This window comes from Gobius niger (genome assembly GCF_951799975.1).
Source record: "Gobius niger genome assembly, chromosome: 9".
NCBI lineage: Eukaryota > Metazoa > Chordata > Actinopteri > Gobiiformes > Gobiidae > Gobius > Gobius niger.
In genome coordinates this window covers 22,707,946-22,727,211 of record NC_136860.1, presented here as the reverse complement: position 1 = coordinate 22,727,211, position 19,266 = coordinate 22,707,946, and the positions used below count along the sequence as shown (strand labels likewise).

General features: G+C 39.2%; 1 protein-coding gene across 2 annotated transcripts in view; it reads right to left on the bottom strand.

The window, feature by feature from the left end:
* Window positions 1-775: 775 nt before the first annotated feature.
* The window catches only part of dgkh (diacylglycerol kinase, eta), a 38,286-nt gene continuing 19,795 nt past the window's right edge, over window positions 776-19,266 (bottom strand). The window contains exons 8-31 of one of the 2 annotated variants that reach the window (XM_079563561.1): window positions 17,521-17,627; window positions 17,326-17,451; window positions 16,520-16,622; window positions 14,730-14,892; window positions 14,536-14,644; window positions 13,997-14,215; window positions 13,677-13,768; window positions 13,471-13,570; window positions 13,095-13,401; window positions 12,572-12,703; window positions 11,576-11,710; window positions 11,271-11,388; window positions 11,072-11,182; window positions 10,840-10,936; window positions 10,651-10,758; window positions 8,214-8,327; window positions 6,174-6,308; window positions 5,893-6,053; window positions 5,698-5,803; window positions 5,525-5,617; window positions 5,339-5,458; window positions 5,089-5,194; window positions 4,398-4,528; window positions 776-3,826 (exon numbers count right to left, since the gene is read on the bottom strand). In XM_079563561.1, the coding sequence (XP_079419687.1) occupies window positions 3,740-3,826; window positions 4,398-4,528; window positions 5,089-5,194; window positions 5,339-5,458; window positions 5,525-5,617; window positions 5,698-5,803; window positions 5,893-6,053; window positions 6,174-6,308; window positions 8,214-8,327; window positions 10,651-10,758; window positions 10,840-10,936; window positions 11,072-11,182; window positions 11,271-11,388; window positions 11,576-11,710; window positions 12,572-12,703; window positions 13,095-13,401; window positions 13,471-13,570; window positions 13,677-13,768; window positions 13,997-14,215; window positions 14,536-14,644; window positions 14,730-14,892; window positions 16,520-16,622; window positions 17,326-17,451; window positions 17,521-17,627 (3,080 nt within the window). In that variant the 3' untranslated portion in view covers window positions 776-3,739. Of the gene's footprint in view, window positions 3,827-4,397; window positions 4,529-5,088; window positions 5,195-5,338; window positions 5,459-5,524; window positions 5,618-5,697; window positions 5,804-5,867; window positions 6,054-6,173; window positions 6,309-8,213; window positions 8,328-10,650; window positions 10,759-10,839; window positions 10,937-11,071; window positions 11,183-11,270; window positions 11,389-11,575; window positions 11,711-12,571; window positions 12,704-13,094; window positions 13,402-13,470; window positions 13,571-13,676; window positions 13,769-13,996; window positions 14,216-14,535; window positions 14,645-14,729; window positions 14,893-16,519; window positions 16,623-17,325; window positions 17,452-17,520; window positions 17,628-19,266 lie in introns of those variants that run through there. The other variant, XM_079563560.1, reaches the window with a different exon arrangement.

Here is a 19,266-nt window from a genome sequence, read left to right as displayed (position 1 = left end):
AGTGAGCAGTGAATAGGTTCATTTTGATGTCTGACTTTTCCATTTCTTTGCATGACCAGCCACTGACTCAAGAAACTGTGCTGCTCCCTGACCTCTGGCTTTACAAATCAGACTGGCAAGCCTATGTTTATTTCTAATTTTGTTTAGATGCTCAGAAGAAAACAGCGTTTATTTTATTTTTATTGTTGCAAAATACCTATAAAACGAATGTGCATTTGCTGTGGGCGGGAACATTTCCAGCTCATCTAATGGAGATGTTGACTGACTAAAAGCAGCCAAATATATGATTCAAGTTTCATCCTCCATATCCAAGCTGCAGATCATTTGGAGCATTTTGCATAGCTGCCAACAGTACATCCAAAATGTTACACAGTGTGCCTTTAAAGAAAAAGATTGTTGGGCCACAGTGAATGGTGAATCCTTGATGCAAAGCGGTTTGTGCCCAGTGGAGGTAGGAATGTGCTATAAATATGATTATTATTTTTTAACCAAACACTGAATATAGGCTGAATAGTGTTGTCAATCTTGTTTGAGCTTTGTCATAAAGACCAAAGCTAGAAAACATCTGCTCGAGATCATTAGCCTCTTGCTTTTAACTAGCATTGGGTAGAGGATAAGTTCAATGTGATAAAAGTTCAAAGCACATGCATGCTGTGCAAAAATATATTATCACAAATGTGGTTTCAATATGTCACTAAAAAAGATGCTGCATTGATATTTTGTTTTATTGAAGAAGATATGAATTGGTCGCCTGTCTCTGAGGCACCTTCAAATGTACAACAAAAGCTGAACCATTTATTTATTATCCAGAATACAAAAATACACATCTTGGTGACTCCAAATTGTAATAAATAGTTATAACCATGCATTCTAACAATAAAAAGGCACAGAAAACAGTCACTTATAGTAGTCATAAATGATCAACTACTTTTCCAAAAAATCATCCAGATAGTATTACAGGTGACAAGTGTAACAATATATTCCAAACGTGAAAAACACAACACACGTCAAATCATTAAACCTTACGCAATAAATATGTAAATATTGTTTACTTACACATATATTCTTACAAATTAAACTGTGCCATTGTAAACATAATGTAAACAAATGAAACTCACTTTTCTCCCATCACTTTAGGAATCGTATCAAACACTATGAGTAATTATCCTGTTGTTGAGAATCTTGCATGAGTTTATTGGTTTCTCGAAAACCAGGCAGTTTGCAGCATTAAAGACCACTAGAAAGAACAGCAAGGGTGCGTGGTGGCTACCTCACTACCTACAAAATAACCTCCAAAATGATCCCAAAACTCTGGCAGACGTTGGACAACATGTCCAAAACAGAATCAGACAATTTGAAATAATCTATCTGGATTTAAGTTTGGCATGTGGACATTAAAATTGATGAAAATCGCAAAACAAGGCAGCACAAAGCAGTTTCCACGACTGCTTCACATAAAGCACATATTTATAAAGGCTCCTCTCTGGAAAATGTCAGTATTCATTATTGGCTAGAAAAAGGCATCTACTGTAATGATTATCATGAGTTGGTAAAACATTTTATTATACTTAACTGTCTTCAGTCAGCTTTCTAAGGTCCAATACAGGCTCCGTTTATGAATATTAATGCAAAACTTTACAAAGTGACGCTATAATGATGTGTTTTTGAAATGACAAAACTACTCAGACCTTCACATTCTTATAAAAGGGGGGATAGGTTAGTAGTAGTTGTTAGAAATTAGAATATGCTACAAAGTGGTTAAATTACATAGTAAAAGGCCAAAAGCAGAGCTACACTGATAAAAACTTTAGCAAGATGGAATTAAAAGCAGGACCAACAAAAGTATGAAGATAAACTCTACAAATATAATTGTTAACTGCTGCTAAATTATGCCACTGCTGCACACTCACCTACGCATAAAGTAGGCATAGTAACATAAAGATACATTTTAAGACAACAGTCAAATCTGCCCTCACAGCTCACAAACTAAACTTTTAGTGTATTATATTGGAAGCACAGAGTAGTGAAACTACATATTAGGGAATTTCTGGAAGAGATCTGGAGTCGATAAGAAAAAGCAGTCTATTTAGTAGCTTGCTTCTGAACCCTCTGTTTTTGAGAAGCATGAGTACAAAACCTTTCCTCCATTGAGAAATTTCAGAAAACTGTAAAGACGTATCAAAACAATAGATCAAATATTGCACCATTATTAAAACACAGCATCATCATTTACAAGATTAGAACCAAATGAACAACACACAATTGTTATGGTGCAATATACACAATCAAATGTGTAGGCTGTCGACAATGCATGCTATGTCTGCAAACTAGTACAAATGCAAGAACTACTACACTTACAAACATTGTATTTGCATACACTGGGCCTGGGAGTACTGTTTATATACAGTGCAAATATACTTATATAAAGCGTGACATTTAGAAATATATACCCTGTAATGCCACCATTCTTAAAGAAACTATTGTTCAGCCTATTCTGTGTTTTTAGTTTGCAAGAAATAAAGCTGCACTTGGATAAAACTTTGTAAGATGCAGGTCAACCGCTGTATCAGATAAAACTGTTATCTAATTTTTATTTCCATCAACGTTAGTGTTAAATACTGTTGCCAAAAGTTTGAACTGTCAATTGTGTGCGATAATATGAAGATTTGTACTTGCATAATGCAAGAAGTAAAAAGTGCCATAAGTATTTCTTAAAAAACATTCCTATAATATAAAAAGTTGGCTTGAGACCAACTGTATCACTACTTCCATTAGTTCTTCTATTTCCAACTCCACACAACCCTGATGGAATAACACCTAGGATCTACTGGCCGATTGAGCAAAGAGTCGCACTGTGATCCAACTGACATTCACTTTGGTACGAATACTCACATCCACAGAGACGTGTCAAACAGTTAACTCCATATATTTATATCTCAGCAAAATGCTAAAACTTGAATAAGTTTAACTAGGTGTAAAGCACATTTTACAATATACTGAATGACCCGATATGTGGCACTTGACATAGCCTAGAGCTTTGACACAGTTTTGTCATGCAAATAAAATAAATAATATCTAAACGTCTGCTTTAGAACAGATGATGCTGTCAGAAATAACTTATGGCATTGTAATACTTAAGTCCTAAAATAAAAGATATTCAAGTGTACTCTGCACAAAAAAAAAAAAATCAAGTCACAAATCATGCACTTAAACATATTAAGCAATTACAGCATGCAGCCATAACCCACTGTGTTAGACAGCACTCAACGACAGTGTCATCAAATATGCAGAAAATCACCTGCAATATCATGAGGCAGCAAATCCACTCACACTGAACTGAATATATTTGAGGCAGAGATCACATCTTTCAACTGGACTGAATGGAAACTTCACCTCCCGGACAGAAGTCATGGAAGTCTTGCTTATGCTACTACAGTGTTGTTAGAAAACACACTGTCTGCCACTGTATGGTTTGTTGCATAACTGATTATATTCTATGAGTTGACCATGAATGGCTTATTTATTTTGAAGTAACTTTCTTTTCCTACACCATTTCTGTCTGTTATTTTGGCACCAAAGCAAAACTACTACTATATTTTTGTTCACTGCTTCACAACAGTTGTCACCACAAGGCGAAAAAATCCTCCAGTATCTTCAATCTTCACCCACGTTAGTTTGCAAACCGTCCACTGATGTTGGGGAACTCTTGGGCTCCCTCTGCTGGAGCTTCTGCTCAGGTTTAGAGGTCTATCATCGAGGCTTTGGCCAGGTCCTTAGTTCCCTGGAGAATTCTCTTCATATGACCCACTTTCGAAATCCCCAGATCCTAAAGGGAGCAAACACATCACTTCAAGGACACATCAAAACTCTACTTTTCACTTCTGTTAGACATTGTTTACACTGTCTGTGTATGCTCTCAGTCGTACAGGAACTGTCCAGTTGAAACTACAGAAAACGACCAAAGAATCTTCACTGAAGATTGTACACATGATGTAAAAACTTAATTTCAAAGTCTTGTTGCATACGGTAACTTTGCTAAACATGTGTTTCAATTCCATAAAACAGAAACCAGATTTTTCTCACAAAACAAAACTGTCTATGAGTACATTTCAGTGAGGTTTTGCAGTTTTATATTTGGCATATAAATATACAACCCCTGCCTCACCACCTACCTTTGGGTGTGTTTTGATCTCTGTCACTACCCTGACTTTGAATTGTCCCATTTTAACAGTGTTAGTTACAGTTCATTTGATCAAGCGATAGAAAAGCCAAGCAGAGCAATGCAGCACAAGAAGTATCAAAGCGGTCTTTAGGGTGACAGAGATACTCAGACAGAGAGAAAAGTGATCATAGGTCAGAGGGCTAGGTTCACACTAACACAACTGTAATGTCCGTACCTTTAGGTCCCTCCTTTCCAGGTGCAGCAGCTCTGAACCGCGGATGTCGTGGCGAATGAAGGTTTCTCTGTACTCTCCGAGGCTCAGCTGCTCCAGCCAGACGCCCACCTCCTCTGTGCCCCATCGCTCCACTGTGCACGCATCAGCACACACACACGCACACACACACACACGAGGGTAGAGCAGAGAGAGGCTCAGACCGCCTCCCAGGTAGGTACGCACACACACTGAACATACTGACAATATATCCTCACATCCAACTGTGATAAATCAACAATGAAAAGCTTCAGAAGGGAACTAGAGGGAAAAGAGGGAAGCAGCGCTGGCAGCGGGAGGAATTTGACAGAGGCCAAAGATCATTCCAGGATGGTTCATGGCATGCATACTGTTAACACATATCTGGACAAACAGAAGGAGGAGAGGCCACGCCTATGTTTTCACCACTGCAGGACAAAATGCCCAAACAGATAAAACCTTTTTCTGGTAGGGAATAAACCGTAACTTGGCTGCATGTCAAATAATCCTAGTTTCTTCTATATATGTTGAAGCAATTTGAAATTCATTATCATTACAAATTTCATTCGCCCCGTTATGTATTATGACTTTATTTTAACAACAAGAGGAGTATAAAAAGTATGAAAAAAGTTAAAAATGGCTTTCACTGTGTTGGTCAAAGTGAACAGGGCTGTACCTGACTGAGGACTGGTCTTTTTGGCAGCTTTCTCCTTCTTGAACTTGGGCACTATACGAAACATGCTGGAGCGACTGTTCCTCTTGCCGTAACCCAGAGAGTGGTCCTGGTACATAAGCACAGTCAACCTATAGCCTTTCATTTAGCTACTCAGCTCTGCCGTGAAGGGGGTTAAGCTTAAGAAATAAACATAAGTTTATAGTATGTGCATTAAAGGCTGGACTATTTGCATGTTTGTTCAGCTATTTACCTCTTCATCATTTGGTTGCAGGATGTGGTAAAGCCAAGTAATCTCTCCTAGTTTCCCCATCTCTAACTCCACGCTCTGGAGTGCACTGGACAGCTCCTCCTCCTCTGGAGGATCTAGTTGCTGTAGGCAACACATGTTAATGGTAACACTTAGTAGAAATAATACGGTTGTTCTGTAAAAACTTACCAGTGACACTCGTCCCACAAGAAGCGATTCAGTCTCATTGTAGAGGGCTTTGACAGTGCTGGCAACCTCTATAGCTGTATTCCTGGTAAGGTTCTATATGGAGTACATAAATAAACATGTGTAAGTAATAATATTGAAATAAAAACACTTGATAAGCATGCTTGGTATCAAACCTCTGGAAACTTTGGATGTGTTTTGTTAATGGCGTGAGATGCCGCATTAACAGCATGAGCCAGCTCTTGCTCCAAAAGCCCATTGGTTTTGGCAGCTTCACAAATCCTTTAAAAAGAGAAAAATCATGTCATATTATTTATTTATTTTATTTCAATATAAAACGGCTTCAATAATGTATTCAGTATTATTTTTGCCTTGTGATGAGCTCCTCTGTAGACCGGGCACACATCTGCACCAGTGTCGCCTCCTCTTCTGTCGCCAAATCCACTGACTGTTGTGGATAAAGGTGAGGTCGCAGCGGTGGCTTATCGTACTTCAGCTTATCTTCCCAAGACTTCAGCGTGTTTTCAAACGCCTGCATTCAAGGACACAAATGGGACACAAATGTTATGCACCGAGCAGAATATATACTTAGCTCTGCCCTTTTCAAAGCATCTTATCTGTTTGGGGCTCTGCCTGTGTCTGAAGCGCTTACCCGATCTCTGGTGAGCATCTGAGCGCGGTTCTTGTGCTGGATTTTGATAACGCCTGGAGGTTGGATCCAAGCCTCGCCATCCACCTGAATGGGAACTCCCTCGTCTCCCAGGATTGTGATCTTCACCGTTCGACACTAGAACAATCACACATAACATATATACAGATACATATTCAGCAATATACAAATATTTTGTCATAAATCAAAAACTAACTACGGAGGTCATGTCTTACACTGACATTGTATAAACTGCTTTTCTATTACAAAAAAACAACATCATATTACTAATTTATTTTTACTAATTTAACCTAATAACTACACAAATTAACCTACAATAATACCTTAATAAACAAACCCACAATTTGAAGAGATTCAGGGTATTAACACTTCCTGGTCCCTCTGTGTACTACTTAATCACTGATGTACTAATTAAAAGGTTTCCTCTAGACCGTCATGGAAAGTTCAGGATAGATACAGACGGCATCTCGTCACAGAAGGGGGCGTGGCCTCGCCAAGGGGGAAAATAGAATCTTTTGGGAAACACAGTTTTTCACTCTTTTTAGCCATTTTCTGGCAAAATATGAACTTATTTATTATATACAAAAAAGCCAAGTCTAAATCAGGTCCATATGGATGTTTATTCACAGCACATTGTTCAGTAGAAGCAGTCATAGCAAGCGCTAGCTGGTGTTAGCCTTAGCATTTTGCTAACATGTAGCATTATGTTAGCATTCTCAGTTTTTGTTGTGTATTTATGAGCTGTTGAACCACTTTGCTCCTCCCCATGTCTCTTTATCTTTATTTAGTAGAAAACCACATTCATAATTCAGCATTTGCTAAAGCAGTTTTTGAATAATTAGAGAAAGTTTAGATTTTCTCCAAATAGTTTTCCCCCTTAACTGTTTTCAAACATGACCATATGGGCGATTCCAGAGATGCCGTCTGTATCTATAAGGAAGTGAAACTATACAAATCACAACAATGGTCAAAGTAAAGAAATCTGGGTAAAACATGATAGCAAAATCTTAAATATAATTGTGTTAATATGTTTTAGCAAAAAAAACAAAAAAAAAGGGTCATATGCACTTTAAGGATTTGTTTTCCCCCTCCGGCTGCTTCAAACATAGGCCGTGTTCATGTTATGGGTTTCTATTTCAGTTTTGGAGGCCAGGTGCCAATACAACTCTATGGGAGAGAAAAAGATTTGGAAAGAAATCTCCAAAAAGAAAATCTCCAAATGTTTTCCCTGATCATTATTGATTGGATTCACTAAACTGCCACATTATTTCTATGGCATCACACTGTATGTTTTTGAATGTGGTCACCACTTTTGGACGCCTTTATGAGGCAATATTTGACCATACTTCATATGTGATGGAAGAGCTGACTTTGAACTTTGTGACAGCTTTTGTTTCATGTGAATTGGCCCAGGAATTTGCAATAAACTAAGACTAGAAATTTTGCCTTTTGACATTTGCCGTAGTTACCGCCATGAAATTCCTACCTGTCCTACAGTTCAGTTTTAAAGTCTTGGCTCTTTACATTGTTGGGATGTCACGTGAATGCAACCTTTTAAAATCAGATAATAAAATAAACATCATCAACGTCTATTTGTATTCCACTTCCCATATATTAAGTGTAGGCGCAAATTGGAAATAAATCAGGTTGAAATCTAGCATATTAAAAAATAAATACAGGCCTAGATTTGTTGCATATATGCAGTAGCCTCAATGTCGATGTCAATGTCAATTTTATTTACAAAGCACATTTAAAGGAAAGTTGGTCATTTTATACTCACTACTACGACCTCAGGTCATATGTGTAACTGCAGCTTCTATATTAAGCTCGCGCATGACGGCACTTCGGACCCGAAGTAACACCTCTTTGAGTGACAGTGCAGGATTTTAGAGGCAGTTGTGGTGAACAGGTCTGAGCTCATTCTACACATTAGGACATGGCTGGAACATTTAAATGATCTTGACATGAAGCTGCAGATGTAGTGAAGTTAAGTGAACCAGTATTATCAAAATGTGGCCAAACCTGTGCAATGCGATGATGCTGTAGTTTGATCACTCTGGATACAGCCATCTGCATGCTTCCAAACACAGCCACAACTTCAAGAATTTTATCATCAAAAGATGGAGCACAAAAGATCTAAAGGAAAAAACAAACATACAAAATCCATCAGATCCTGTACATGTTTACAGTCGTGTCACATACACATCTAAAAGCTATATTTTAACCATAACGTTTATCGTTTCCAATCTAAAAGCATTATTTTAGCCAGCTCGAATAATAGGGAATATGATAGAAATGTGTAGATATTGACCTGTAGCATGTTTGTAGTGAGTGTGAGATCCACTCTGACTGTAATTGTGCTGTGTGGGGTTTTAGCCACTAGAGGGAAACTTCTTTCCACTGTAACATGTTACATCCAACCAGTGTTGGGTAGTAACGGAATACATATGTTTAGAATACATATTTAACATACTCATTTATATTGACGGTATTCTGGTTAAGTTACTTTCATTTGAGGGTATTTAGAATATAATTACTTTCTGAAAATCAAAGGAATACATTGAAGTACTTCATCATAAAATCATAAAATTTCTGTTTTATATTCATAACAATAAGAAAGAAAAGACCAATAACACCTGGGAAACAGTTTGGTGCTATGTTAAATCATGTAAATCAACGTGAAAGTATTCAAAAGTATTCAGAATACAGTACTCTGATTGGACAAAGTAACGGAATGAGTTACAAAATACATTTTAAGGCTAGTAGGGGAGACCAGGGCTATTTGTCAGTGGGGTAATTTGTCACATTGCTTTTTATAGCCACACTAGAGGGCGCTGTACGCTGGTACTGATGTGTAATATATGTATTGGTATTCCTCTTCTCTTCCAATAATAATTTTCTCACTTGGACTAAAGTCATGAGGACAGGACGCACTTGAATTGTTTTTATGCCTTCTTCCAAACTTTAATGTTTGGTTTATTTCTGTAGTAAGAGCTTTCCTTTAGTTAGTGCCATAAGCAAAAGACATTGATCTGAAAGACAGAGCTGTTAGCTTAAATTTTAGCCATTTTAAAGGTAACATGCTAAATCCAGTTGTTAGCTAGCTTACATTGTTGGTCATTTGTCACAAACACTGAGGGGTCATTTGTCACATGGGCAATAAATGGTGGGACATTTTTTTCTTTTGTGTCTAATATGATTTTAACATTAGCTTATATGGAGGCCATTTGTTTGAGTCATTTTAGTGAACTTGTAACTTTCACACCTCATAGAGCATTTTGAAAAATAATCAACAGTTATTTCTAATGAGTGTCATGAACTCGAAACAAATTTCGTCCTCTTATTTCTAAAATTTGGTTTATCAAATTTCAAGTTAACATAAAAAACTCCATTAAAAACAATAATGACAATCAACCCCACGCATTGTGACAACTTGCCCCGCATATGGGGCACATTGTCACAGTCGATTTTGTAAAATCATGTAGAGAGCGACAAAGAGAGCGAGGTCTACTTCAAGTCAAGGGTTCAAGCTTTCATTTAGTGCAGGTCTGACTCTTGTGGGATTTTCTGTTGATGAGCAGCAAACATTAGAAAAACAACATTTCCAAAACTTATGAAGTCAGTTTCAATGTAAAAACCTTTGGCAAACTGGCAGCAATACATATTTGGTTTGATCATTACTAATAGTTGGCCCTCAAATGAATGACATAAACTTTAATGAGCTGCGTTCACGTGACATCATAACATATAAGAGACATAGTTTAATATTCAAGTGAAGGACAGGTCAGAATTATATGAAAGAATGACAGGTTTTGAGCTGGTTTTGCTTAAATGGATAGCATTAATGTTTTTGTTTTAGCTGAAGTTTATGTTTACGAGTCATAATTGTAAAAGGTATATTTGATTGAACATAATAAAAATAAAATGTGATAATTGAAAAAAGTAATTTTTTTGGTGTTTATTTATATTTTTATTTGCCATATCACCCAATATGAGTGCATTTCACAAAATGTCCTCTCCCTAATTTATCTTTCCCTCTTGAGCATAGCAGTTACATAACAAAGAATGCACATACAGTATTTGTTTGTCCAAGGGTAACCTCTGCCAGGGATCACTGTGTGTGCTGTGTGTGGGTGTGTGTCTGCGCAAACTGACACTCTAGTCCCTCAGCAGCCCGTGTCCTCTGAGTCTTAAACAAACAAGCACACATATCTCTCTATCCGAGCCTCCCCCTGCACCCCAAGGCCATCGGGGTCAGGCTAAGCCGGGATCATGGCTGTTCTAACAGGGCTAACCAAAGGGGAAAGTGGTACTGGAACTCTGTGCACCACAACAGAAAATATTTGTTTAATGTTTTTTAAGCTAATTCTTAAAACATAAAAGCCTAAAAATAAACCATGTTTTGAGTTAAACAAACAAATAAATACATTTAATTATTTTGCCTCATCACATCACTCACATCATCCTCTTTCGTTCCTCCCCAGAAGTTGGTCCCTCCAGCATAGCTAGGAATGTTTAACACTGCGATTCCCTGTAGGCTTGGCAGAGGGATATACTGACCATCACACTAGAAAAGTAAAAGTAGTTCAGCAAAAAAATATAAATTTATTTCAAAAATAAAATCACAAAACACATTTTATGGTCTCACCTCCAATTGGACCTTCTGTTCTAGATTTTTGTAGGTTCTCTGGAGAAGTTCTTTTGTGCCCAAAACACCATACCACATCATGTTTTTTGTACGACTCCTGCAATATGTGATATAAAAAAAACATATTAACATACAGAAAATATATCATTCTTGTTTAAAATTGCTGTTTGAAAAAAAGTAACAGAAACAAAATGACAACAAAAGCAGTCAACTTTATGTGCTATTATCTCACCGGCATTTCTCAGGGTGCTCTTCCCGCTTATTGTTGAACTCTAAGGAAATCTTTGCATCCAAACCAATGCCAAAGTAGTTGTTCATCACACATTTTTCCATGTACCCCTCTCTGAATAAGAAAGTGTCACAAAAGTGTAGATTTTAACGGGGGTTATACACAAGCTGGGACAAAAGTTTAGGAGAGATAAAAGTCTTACAGTGAGTCAAGGTCAGGGTCAATGAAGGGTGTGGCACCGAACGGGTCGATGTTAGCCAGTAGCATCTTACTAATGATGGAACTACCGGCGATGGAGGCAGCCAGACCAGCCCGCAGGCCTACACAAACACACACATGTCACGCAAGGGTGAGCTGAGCCGTGGGTAATCTTGTCATTGTGAGCTTGTTTTGAGGGCAGTAAATGCTGAGTATTTGGAACAAACAAAAAGGACAACGTGCTGCCAAAAATACTTACACTTCAAAGTATGTAATAGGCTTTTTGCTTATTGGTTTGTGTCTAGTTACCTGGACAGATGATGCGGGTGTTGAGCACTGGCAGGTTCTCCTTGCTGGTGGTGAAGGGGGTGATGGTGAAAGAGCCGTACGACTGGGTGCTACGGCTTACTTTACGCTCCGTAGGGGAACATGGACTCTTGGCAGCTGCATACAAAAATATAGCTTTATATGTAAATTGTATTATTTTGTTCATAATTATTGTTTATTCATTTGTAAGAGAGTAAATCTATGAACATTGAAGGGGACCCCATTTAGTAGTTGGTTTTATGACACGAAGCAGATGGAATTCATGAGTGGGTCAGGAAAGAGCAAGGAAACCTGAGGACGCTCGACAGAAGTGATACCCCAGTCTTTCCCAATGGCCTGGAAAATGCATGGAAGGAAGCTGCCCCCATGATAAACAGGAAGAACTTCTGCTTCTAAGACAATAAAACATCCTGTGGCTTAAGCACAATCATACGCGCCCACAATATCATGGATGCAATTCTGACACACTTCATATTCAAAACTATTAAGACAGAGTACAGTTATATATATATAGACGAGGTGTAGCAGAGTTCCTGCTTGTACTTTAGCTACTAATCCTTGAGTTTATTTATGACAGGAAACATGATTTGCGTCAGCAGCACTTTTTCCATTCACTGTTCATTTTTAGTGTGTTGCAATAACGGTATTGTCCACAAGGGGGCGGCATTAATGTCCTTTATGTGTTTTCTCTTGGTATCTTTGTTTTTGCATTTGCTTAACACCATCGACTGAATTGTTTTTCTGTGAAGGCATGTGTGTTAGAGCATCTACTATAAAAGGTTAGCTGGCAAACGCACACCTTATTAATTATGTTCAAAGTGCTTGAAAACAATGCCAGCTGGCAATGTGAGGAGATCAGGCAGATGAGGTTGGAAAGGTTAAATGCTTTGGACCAAACCCAGGATGGAAATAGTATGCATTTGAGCCAAGTTGATAAAAGGGATTGCAAACAAGTCACATAACAGATTAGAGACTTACATGGCAACACATCCAGGTCCTTAGTGTCTTCATCTTTCTCGCTGTCACGGTTCTCCTCCTCACTGTCTTTTCTGAACTCCAGTGGAGACGGCAGCTCTGTCTCCTCGGTGTGGGAGTTCTGCTCGTCCACCACTGTAAAAGAGGAGGTATGTAAGATATGATGTATGATTCTTTATATATTTATATTCGTTATATATATGGAGCCTGAGCCAGAGACTAGAATCAGACTGGGGCCATTTCACTGCTTAACACTGCAAAACGTAATCTAGAAATAAGTAAATTTGGCCTTGATTTATTTTATTTGTTTCTTTATTTGGTCAGGATAGTGCATGTTAATGAACACAAATGAGACTCATGCATGTAAACACGCCACACCGGATTGTAGCCATGGGCTAATTTCCATCTGTTTAAAATAATGTATTGCACTAACCTGATAATGTCCCCTGAATGCTTTTGTTTGTACCTAGTCCTTATATATATATGCACCCTAATCCAACCATTGACCAAGCATACGTGTATTGACCTCTCTCAGCTTGTTCGATGATCTGCCGCACTGCTTTCTTCAGACTGTTGGCCCGCAGCATGAGCTGCTCCCTGCTCTTGAACATCTGATGAGGTGAAGTGGTAGCTCCCTTCTCAGACTCCTCCTGTTCCAGCTTCTCCTTCAGTTCGGTCAGGCTTTCTTCACTAGGCTCCTCTTCCTCCTCTTCCTCCTCCTCTGGCTCCTCCTCCACGATGGGGGGTGTGGAGTGGGGCAGCGGAGGCAAAGGGTGGCACTCAGTCTGAAGTGTCTGGAGCAGGGAGTCCAGCTTCTCATTTAGGATGGCACACTGATGAAAATATACAAAGAAGTGAGGAAAAGCAGAAATGAACAATAAAAGATGCTTATTGCGACGTACTTTGAGAGACATGCTGTCACACTCATCTGCATTTTCACTGCTCTTCTCATAGGCCTTCCCCACTTTGGTGACAAAATCCTTCACTGTTTCACATAGGATCCTAAATAAAGAAAAGAAAAAATACTATTAAAAAAAATAAACCACAATTCCTTTAAAATGGCATGTGTTGGTTTGATCCGCCTGCATGGCAAGTGCCAGGTACGTACTTGGCAGAGGAGATGACCACAGAGTGCTGATCAGAGTTCAGGATCTTAGTAAGATGTGCTGCAACTGAGTTTTCATAAGCTGAAATATGGAACTGGAGAGGAAGCACAAAACAATAGTGTAAATTATAGTAGTTTTGTGGCATGTCTTACGTAAAGCGTGTTCTGAAACGCTTGATATACATTATTTGAAGTGTGCTTTAAGGCCTTGCATTATTTTTGCTTGATGTGTGCCACAAAAAATTATTACTAACATAAAAAAAATACTAGTAGAAGACAAATCCTACAAAAGCCTAGTTGAGACCGTTGGCTCTTGTTCGTACCTGGCAGTCGCCCCCCTCAGGTGTCGTGGGGCAGCTGTATTTTGGAGGAATCTTGATCTCATACGTCATGATGCTCCAGCGGTCCAGCATTTTGGTACTGGCGCGCTCTAACTTCTCCAGGATTTGGGGCAACTGAGTGTCATCATCACAAGATGGGCCCCAGCCCAGCACTCGTGCCAGATCATTGCCTGTTCCCAGAGGCAACACTCCCAGCTGGCACTGTAACACATCGACAGAACGCTGCAATGCCAAAAATAAACTGCTTTGGTTCGAAAACACTTATGTAGTGGAGATTGGAGATGGAGATTTTTTTTGTATTAACATTTATACTTGTTTTAAGTACGTGTGTGGGTATGTGTTTTTAAATACAGTCTATTATTCAGTAAATAATGTCTTCTAATCAATTCAAATTCACCCAAGGATTATTCATACGCCTGTATACAGATCATTTGTTTTCAAAAACAATGGTAACGAAAATTGTTGTTCTGGGCCCGTATTTTGCTATGATATGTTTTTTTTGTGGCATTTTATTGAAATACCTGCTTGTGGAGGTTGAGTTTATCAATCTCAGACAGGACCCAGCCTACACTGCCGTCACCTCCACACACCAGGATCCGGAAGTTGTCAAACTTTTGAAAGAGGCGAAGACTGAAATACATGAACACACACACAGTGTTTTGTGATTTTCCTTTACAGTTTGCAAAGCTGTAGCTTAGTTGGCATTAGTCCTTACCCAAGGTGCGGCCCGCCGTTCACGAGGTCAAACACTTGGGCTGGGTTGAGGAGCTGCTTGAAACGTCGCAAGAACTTTACTCCCTGATTGTCTCCACTTTTAGAGTTTACAAACACCAGGAGAGGACTGGCACATGATGGGGGACATGAAGCTTTCCAGAAGCCTTTGGAAAAACGTAAGACATCAATGCCTGTTGTAAGCACGACAACTGCTAATGCAATGTGATAATGATGGCTCTAAACCTGTTGCCATCAAATCAGCAGAACTGCCACTTTACACACTACATATTAACAACAATCAACACCCATCCGTGTATCTGACGTCAAAATAAACCTCAGTATCCAGGCTACATAATGCATGGGGTAACAGCACATGTCCAAAGCACGTGTTCAGTTCACACTACCACCCGCAAACGTACAGGCTAATCTGACTGAGGTAACACAACAAGAGGGGTTTGATGCACACGGCGTAATCTACGCAGTACACATCCCCACAGCGCCGACAGCTTTGTGCACGCTCCACCGTATGTGAGTGTACTAGAGTGGGGGGGTTTCTGTTTTCTTCTTCATATCCTTCTTAAGCTCTATGTCTGATGCCCACTTTTTTTCTCTTTTTTTTGTGTGTGTGATGCTGCTGTCAGAGAAAGGAGGGATTGAGGCTGAGGAGAGGAGAGGAGAAAAAAATGATGGGAAAGTCACGACTCTTGAGGCACGTGTTTCAGTCTGATGCCCCGCTCAGCCAATTACAATCCCACTCTCTCCCGCAACCCCCCACCCTCCTTTCCGTCCCACCCCTCATCTCCCCACTCCCTCAGCCTGCAGTTGGGCAGTGGACTCATGCGTGTGGAGACGGTGAATATAAATGAGAGAGATAAGGGAAGCATCTCGTCTGCTGTTTCCTACATGTCAAGCTAAATCTATCCACCAATTAGACGGAGAACGATCTAATTGCAAGAACAATTTCTCCCTTGCGCTGATACTACGGATTACTCAAGGGGTGAGAAAAAATGCGTATATGCCTGTTTTAAGAAAATCACAGTTTGTAATATTTTGTTTAAATAACACACATTCATATACCTTGAAGATAATAATAAATAATATGCATGTTAATGTGCATACAGTTTCATTATAATCATATCTGTTGCATATTACTGTGAGTGGTTGTGCAGTATTTAAACTTTTATTGAAAGCCACACGGATTGTGTGTCGGTGCAGGTGGAGAAGAAGCCTCTACCTCCTGGTCACATGTCCACACACCTCCTCACATGACACACAGGGCTATTTTTAACTCCTGGCAAAGGTAAGACAACATGCCAGGTAAGATTTCCTTTTTCACATGCTTTTTCAGCCACATATCATGTCTGATTTATAAATGAATTAATAAAATGAATAATAGTAATGAGTACATGCAGGGTTATAAAATAAAATCGAGAGGACAAAAACACATTTCTTAAAAAAATATATCATGAATGTCTTTCAAGAAATTGTTGATCATAAGACGGGTGTGCGCATTATGCTTTGGCACTTTTTCATTTTGGGACATCCATTTTGAGAAAAATGAAAAGCCATATTTTTAGGATGATCCTCATAGAGCTTGAACAAATTACTGCAAAGTGACGAGTAAGCTCCTTTATGGTCGCCTTTAATTTCAACATGGAGGTGAAAGTTCGGACAAGAATTGCTCTCAGACTAAATGGTCTGGAAACCCATTTTCAGGGGACATTTATTACTGCTCATACAGAGATTGGTTTTGGGCCCTGGGGTGGTTACACAGGTGTCACTGCTGCTTACCGTCTGAGTCGATGCTGTTGAGCGCTGTCGGGGGAATGATGGAGACTTTACACTGACCCAGCGGGCATTTGCGCGGATATTGTTCCATACAAGCCGTGTGCACCTAAAACAATGTCAAAAATCCATTATAAATATGCAAATGTATATGCTTATCATCTATATACTGTATCTGCATTGAAAAAGAAAAGAAAAAAAACAGTATATGTGTTAATTTTCTCTCAAATGTTGGTTTTGTAAGATTGTTTTTAACAGGTGGACATCAGTGTAATAAAAAGATGAGCCTTTGTCTAGACTTTTGATTGATTTCAGGTGAAGGTTAGGTAAGAAAACCTCAAATCCGAGAGAAAAGAGGACATTTAATCCCTTGCAGAGAGAGATCGTTTCCAGAGCTGATTATAAATTGATGAACAAGTGTCGGGCGGGGAATTCCTCATTGAGGGCGAAGAGTGACCCCCCTAAAGTCTTTGTGCTACCATTATGTAAAAATCTCTCAGAATTGAGCACACTATACACACTTGACAATTCCTGACTGTGTTCCTTTCATTCATTTCTGTGCTTTGCATATTGATTTAAATTTTAAATGCAGCACTTTGTTTTGTGAATGTCTTGCTTGCCCAACAATGCTTAACATAAAAGTCCTAAGACCAAGAAAAAATCCTCAAAATAAAATGATTTGACTGAATGAATGAACACATTGGGACATGTACTATATAATTACCATGATTAGTCAGTGGAAATAATTTGGAAGATAATTTAACAAGATGAAAGTGTTTTTTAGATTTATGCGCTGATAACAGATGTCCTACCATAGCTTTGCACCAGAGGCACCGCCAGTCCTGCAGCCTCAACACGCTGCCACACGTTTTGTCGCACACGGCACACTTGGCACTCACAGGCAGGTTCCCCTCCAACCACTGATGAGGCATCGCAATCTAAAGACACCAAAAATTACATGCTAGAAATCTACACCGGTGGCATTTGTAAACCTAATCCAAACGTACCCCGTCTTCATCCTCGATAATGTCTTTCCCTATGGAGGCCAGTGTTGTCCATTTACAGTTGTTGGTGGCTCGGACGGCGCAGCGCTTGTGGGCTTTGAATTTGCACACTGCGAAAACGAAACAGGCTATGACAAAACTGTAAAGCACTGTATGAATGTAAAACAGAAGCTTTTTCAGATGCTCGTGACCCATTGAAAATAGTCAACGGAGCCACTTTTGGGTACCAGCTGAGAACCCCTGGAGTAAAAAGTTATGGAACCGCTGATTTATTGGTTGGTTGGTTATTTTTATAATGTAATTAATGTAAAAGTAAATTCATCATGAGGACCACAGGAAGACTACAGGTCAGTAAATAAAACAATCAAAAAACAACAAGAGGGTCTAAACGCAGCCGATGGAGTCAGTGAGTGGAGCTCCGGACCTCCACAGGAAATGACGTCACCTCCACTATCCTTAAAGGGACTATACAGAGTTTTAACATGCTAAAACTAAGTATTTCATCCCCCTACATGTTCCAGCCATGTCCTAATATGTAGAATGGGCTTAGATCTATTCACCACAACTGCCTCTATAATCCTGCACTGTCACTCGAAAGTGCCATCATGCTCGAGCTTAATATAGAAACTGCAGTTACGCATAAGACCTGAGGTGGCAGTAGCGCGCATATAATGACCAATTTGCATCTAGTCTCTTTAAGGTTAGGATTAGGGTTAGGTTTGGGGTTAGTCTGGATTAGTTAAAGCTAGTTTTGTCCTGCAAAGGTGACATCATTTCCTGTGGAAAAGTGGAGCTGATCTCGTGTCCCTCCGTCGACTGCGTTTAGACCCTTCTCCCCCTGCCAAAGTGTGGCATATCATTTCTAAGAACAAAGAAACATAACAGCTGATGATCTTGACAGTTGCTCAGTTGAACACAGTGGTTAATAATAATAATACATAGTTAATAGATGTCCCCAATTGCATTTCAGTGTAAGTACTTGCTGCTCCTGCCTCTTAAAGCACAACTTCAAGACAACTGCTTAATCCAGTCACATGTTGAGTCTATAGCAGCTGTAGCACATGTATTATTGACACAGTGGATGTACTGAATCTAATTATAGAAAGGACTTAGAGTAGGCGACAATAACGATTAGACAGTTTTATTTTAGTAAGTAAGTAACAAGCATATTTACACAAAACATTTGATTTAGTCCTGATTAAGTCGTAGGTCTCGATTTTGTCACAGGTTGATGAGGAAACTATTTGCTTCAGATATTTGTTTAAACTAAAAAGGAACATAAATTGTGAAAATGATTTAGCGTGATATCAAATATTACGCAATCAAAGCAGATATTGCATGAACATTCTCAAAATAAACCTTCTCAACCAGCAGAATGAAAGAATCAGGGCGATCCCACATGCAAAGCGGAAAGCGTGAAAGGGTTCTTGTGTCACAGCAACGAAATCATGAATAATGCTGCTTAGACTTCACATATTAAACCAAACAACATTCACTCTCACGCCAAAAAATCTCCTAACGACAACACAGCCAGAAATACAACGCCATTGCTTTGTTTCAGGGAAAACGCTATAATGGTGCATTAGCAGAGCATTAGGAAAATGGGGAAGGCATGATAACTCTGGCTCTTAATGGCTAGACTGGGAACATTTGTGGTAGCGAGACTCAGGCTGTGTTTTGGTGTTTAGGGAGCGGGGTATAACATAAATCAATCACAGCAGAGCATCCTCAGCAGGAAATCGAAGGGGA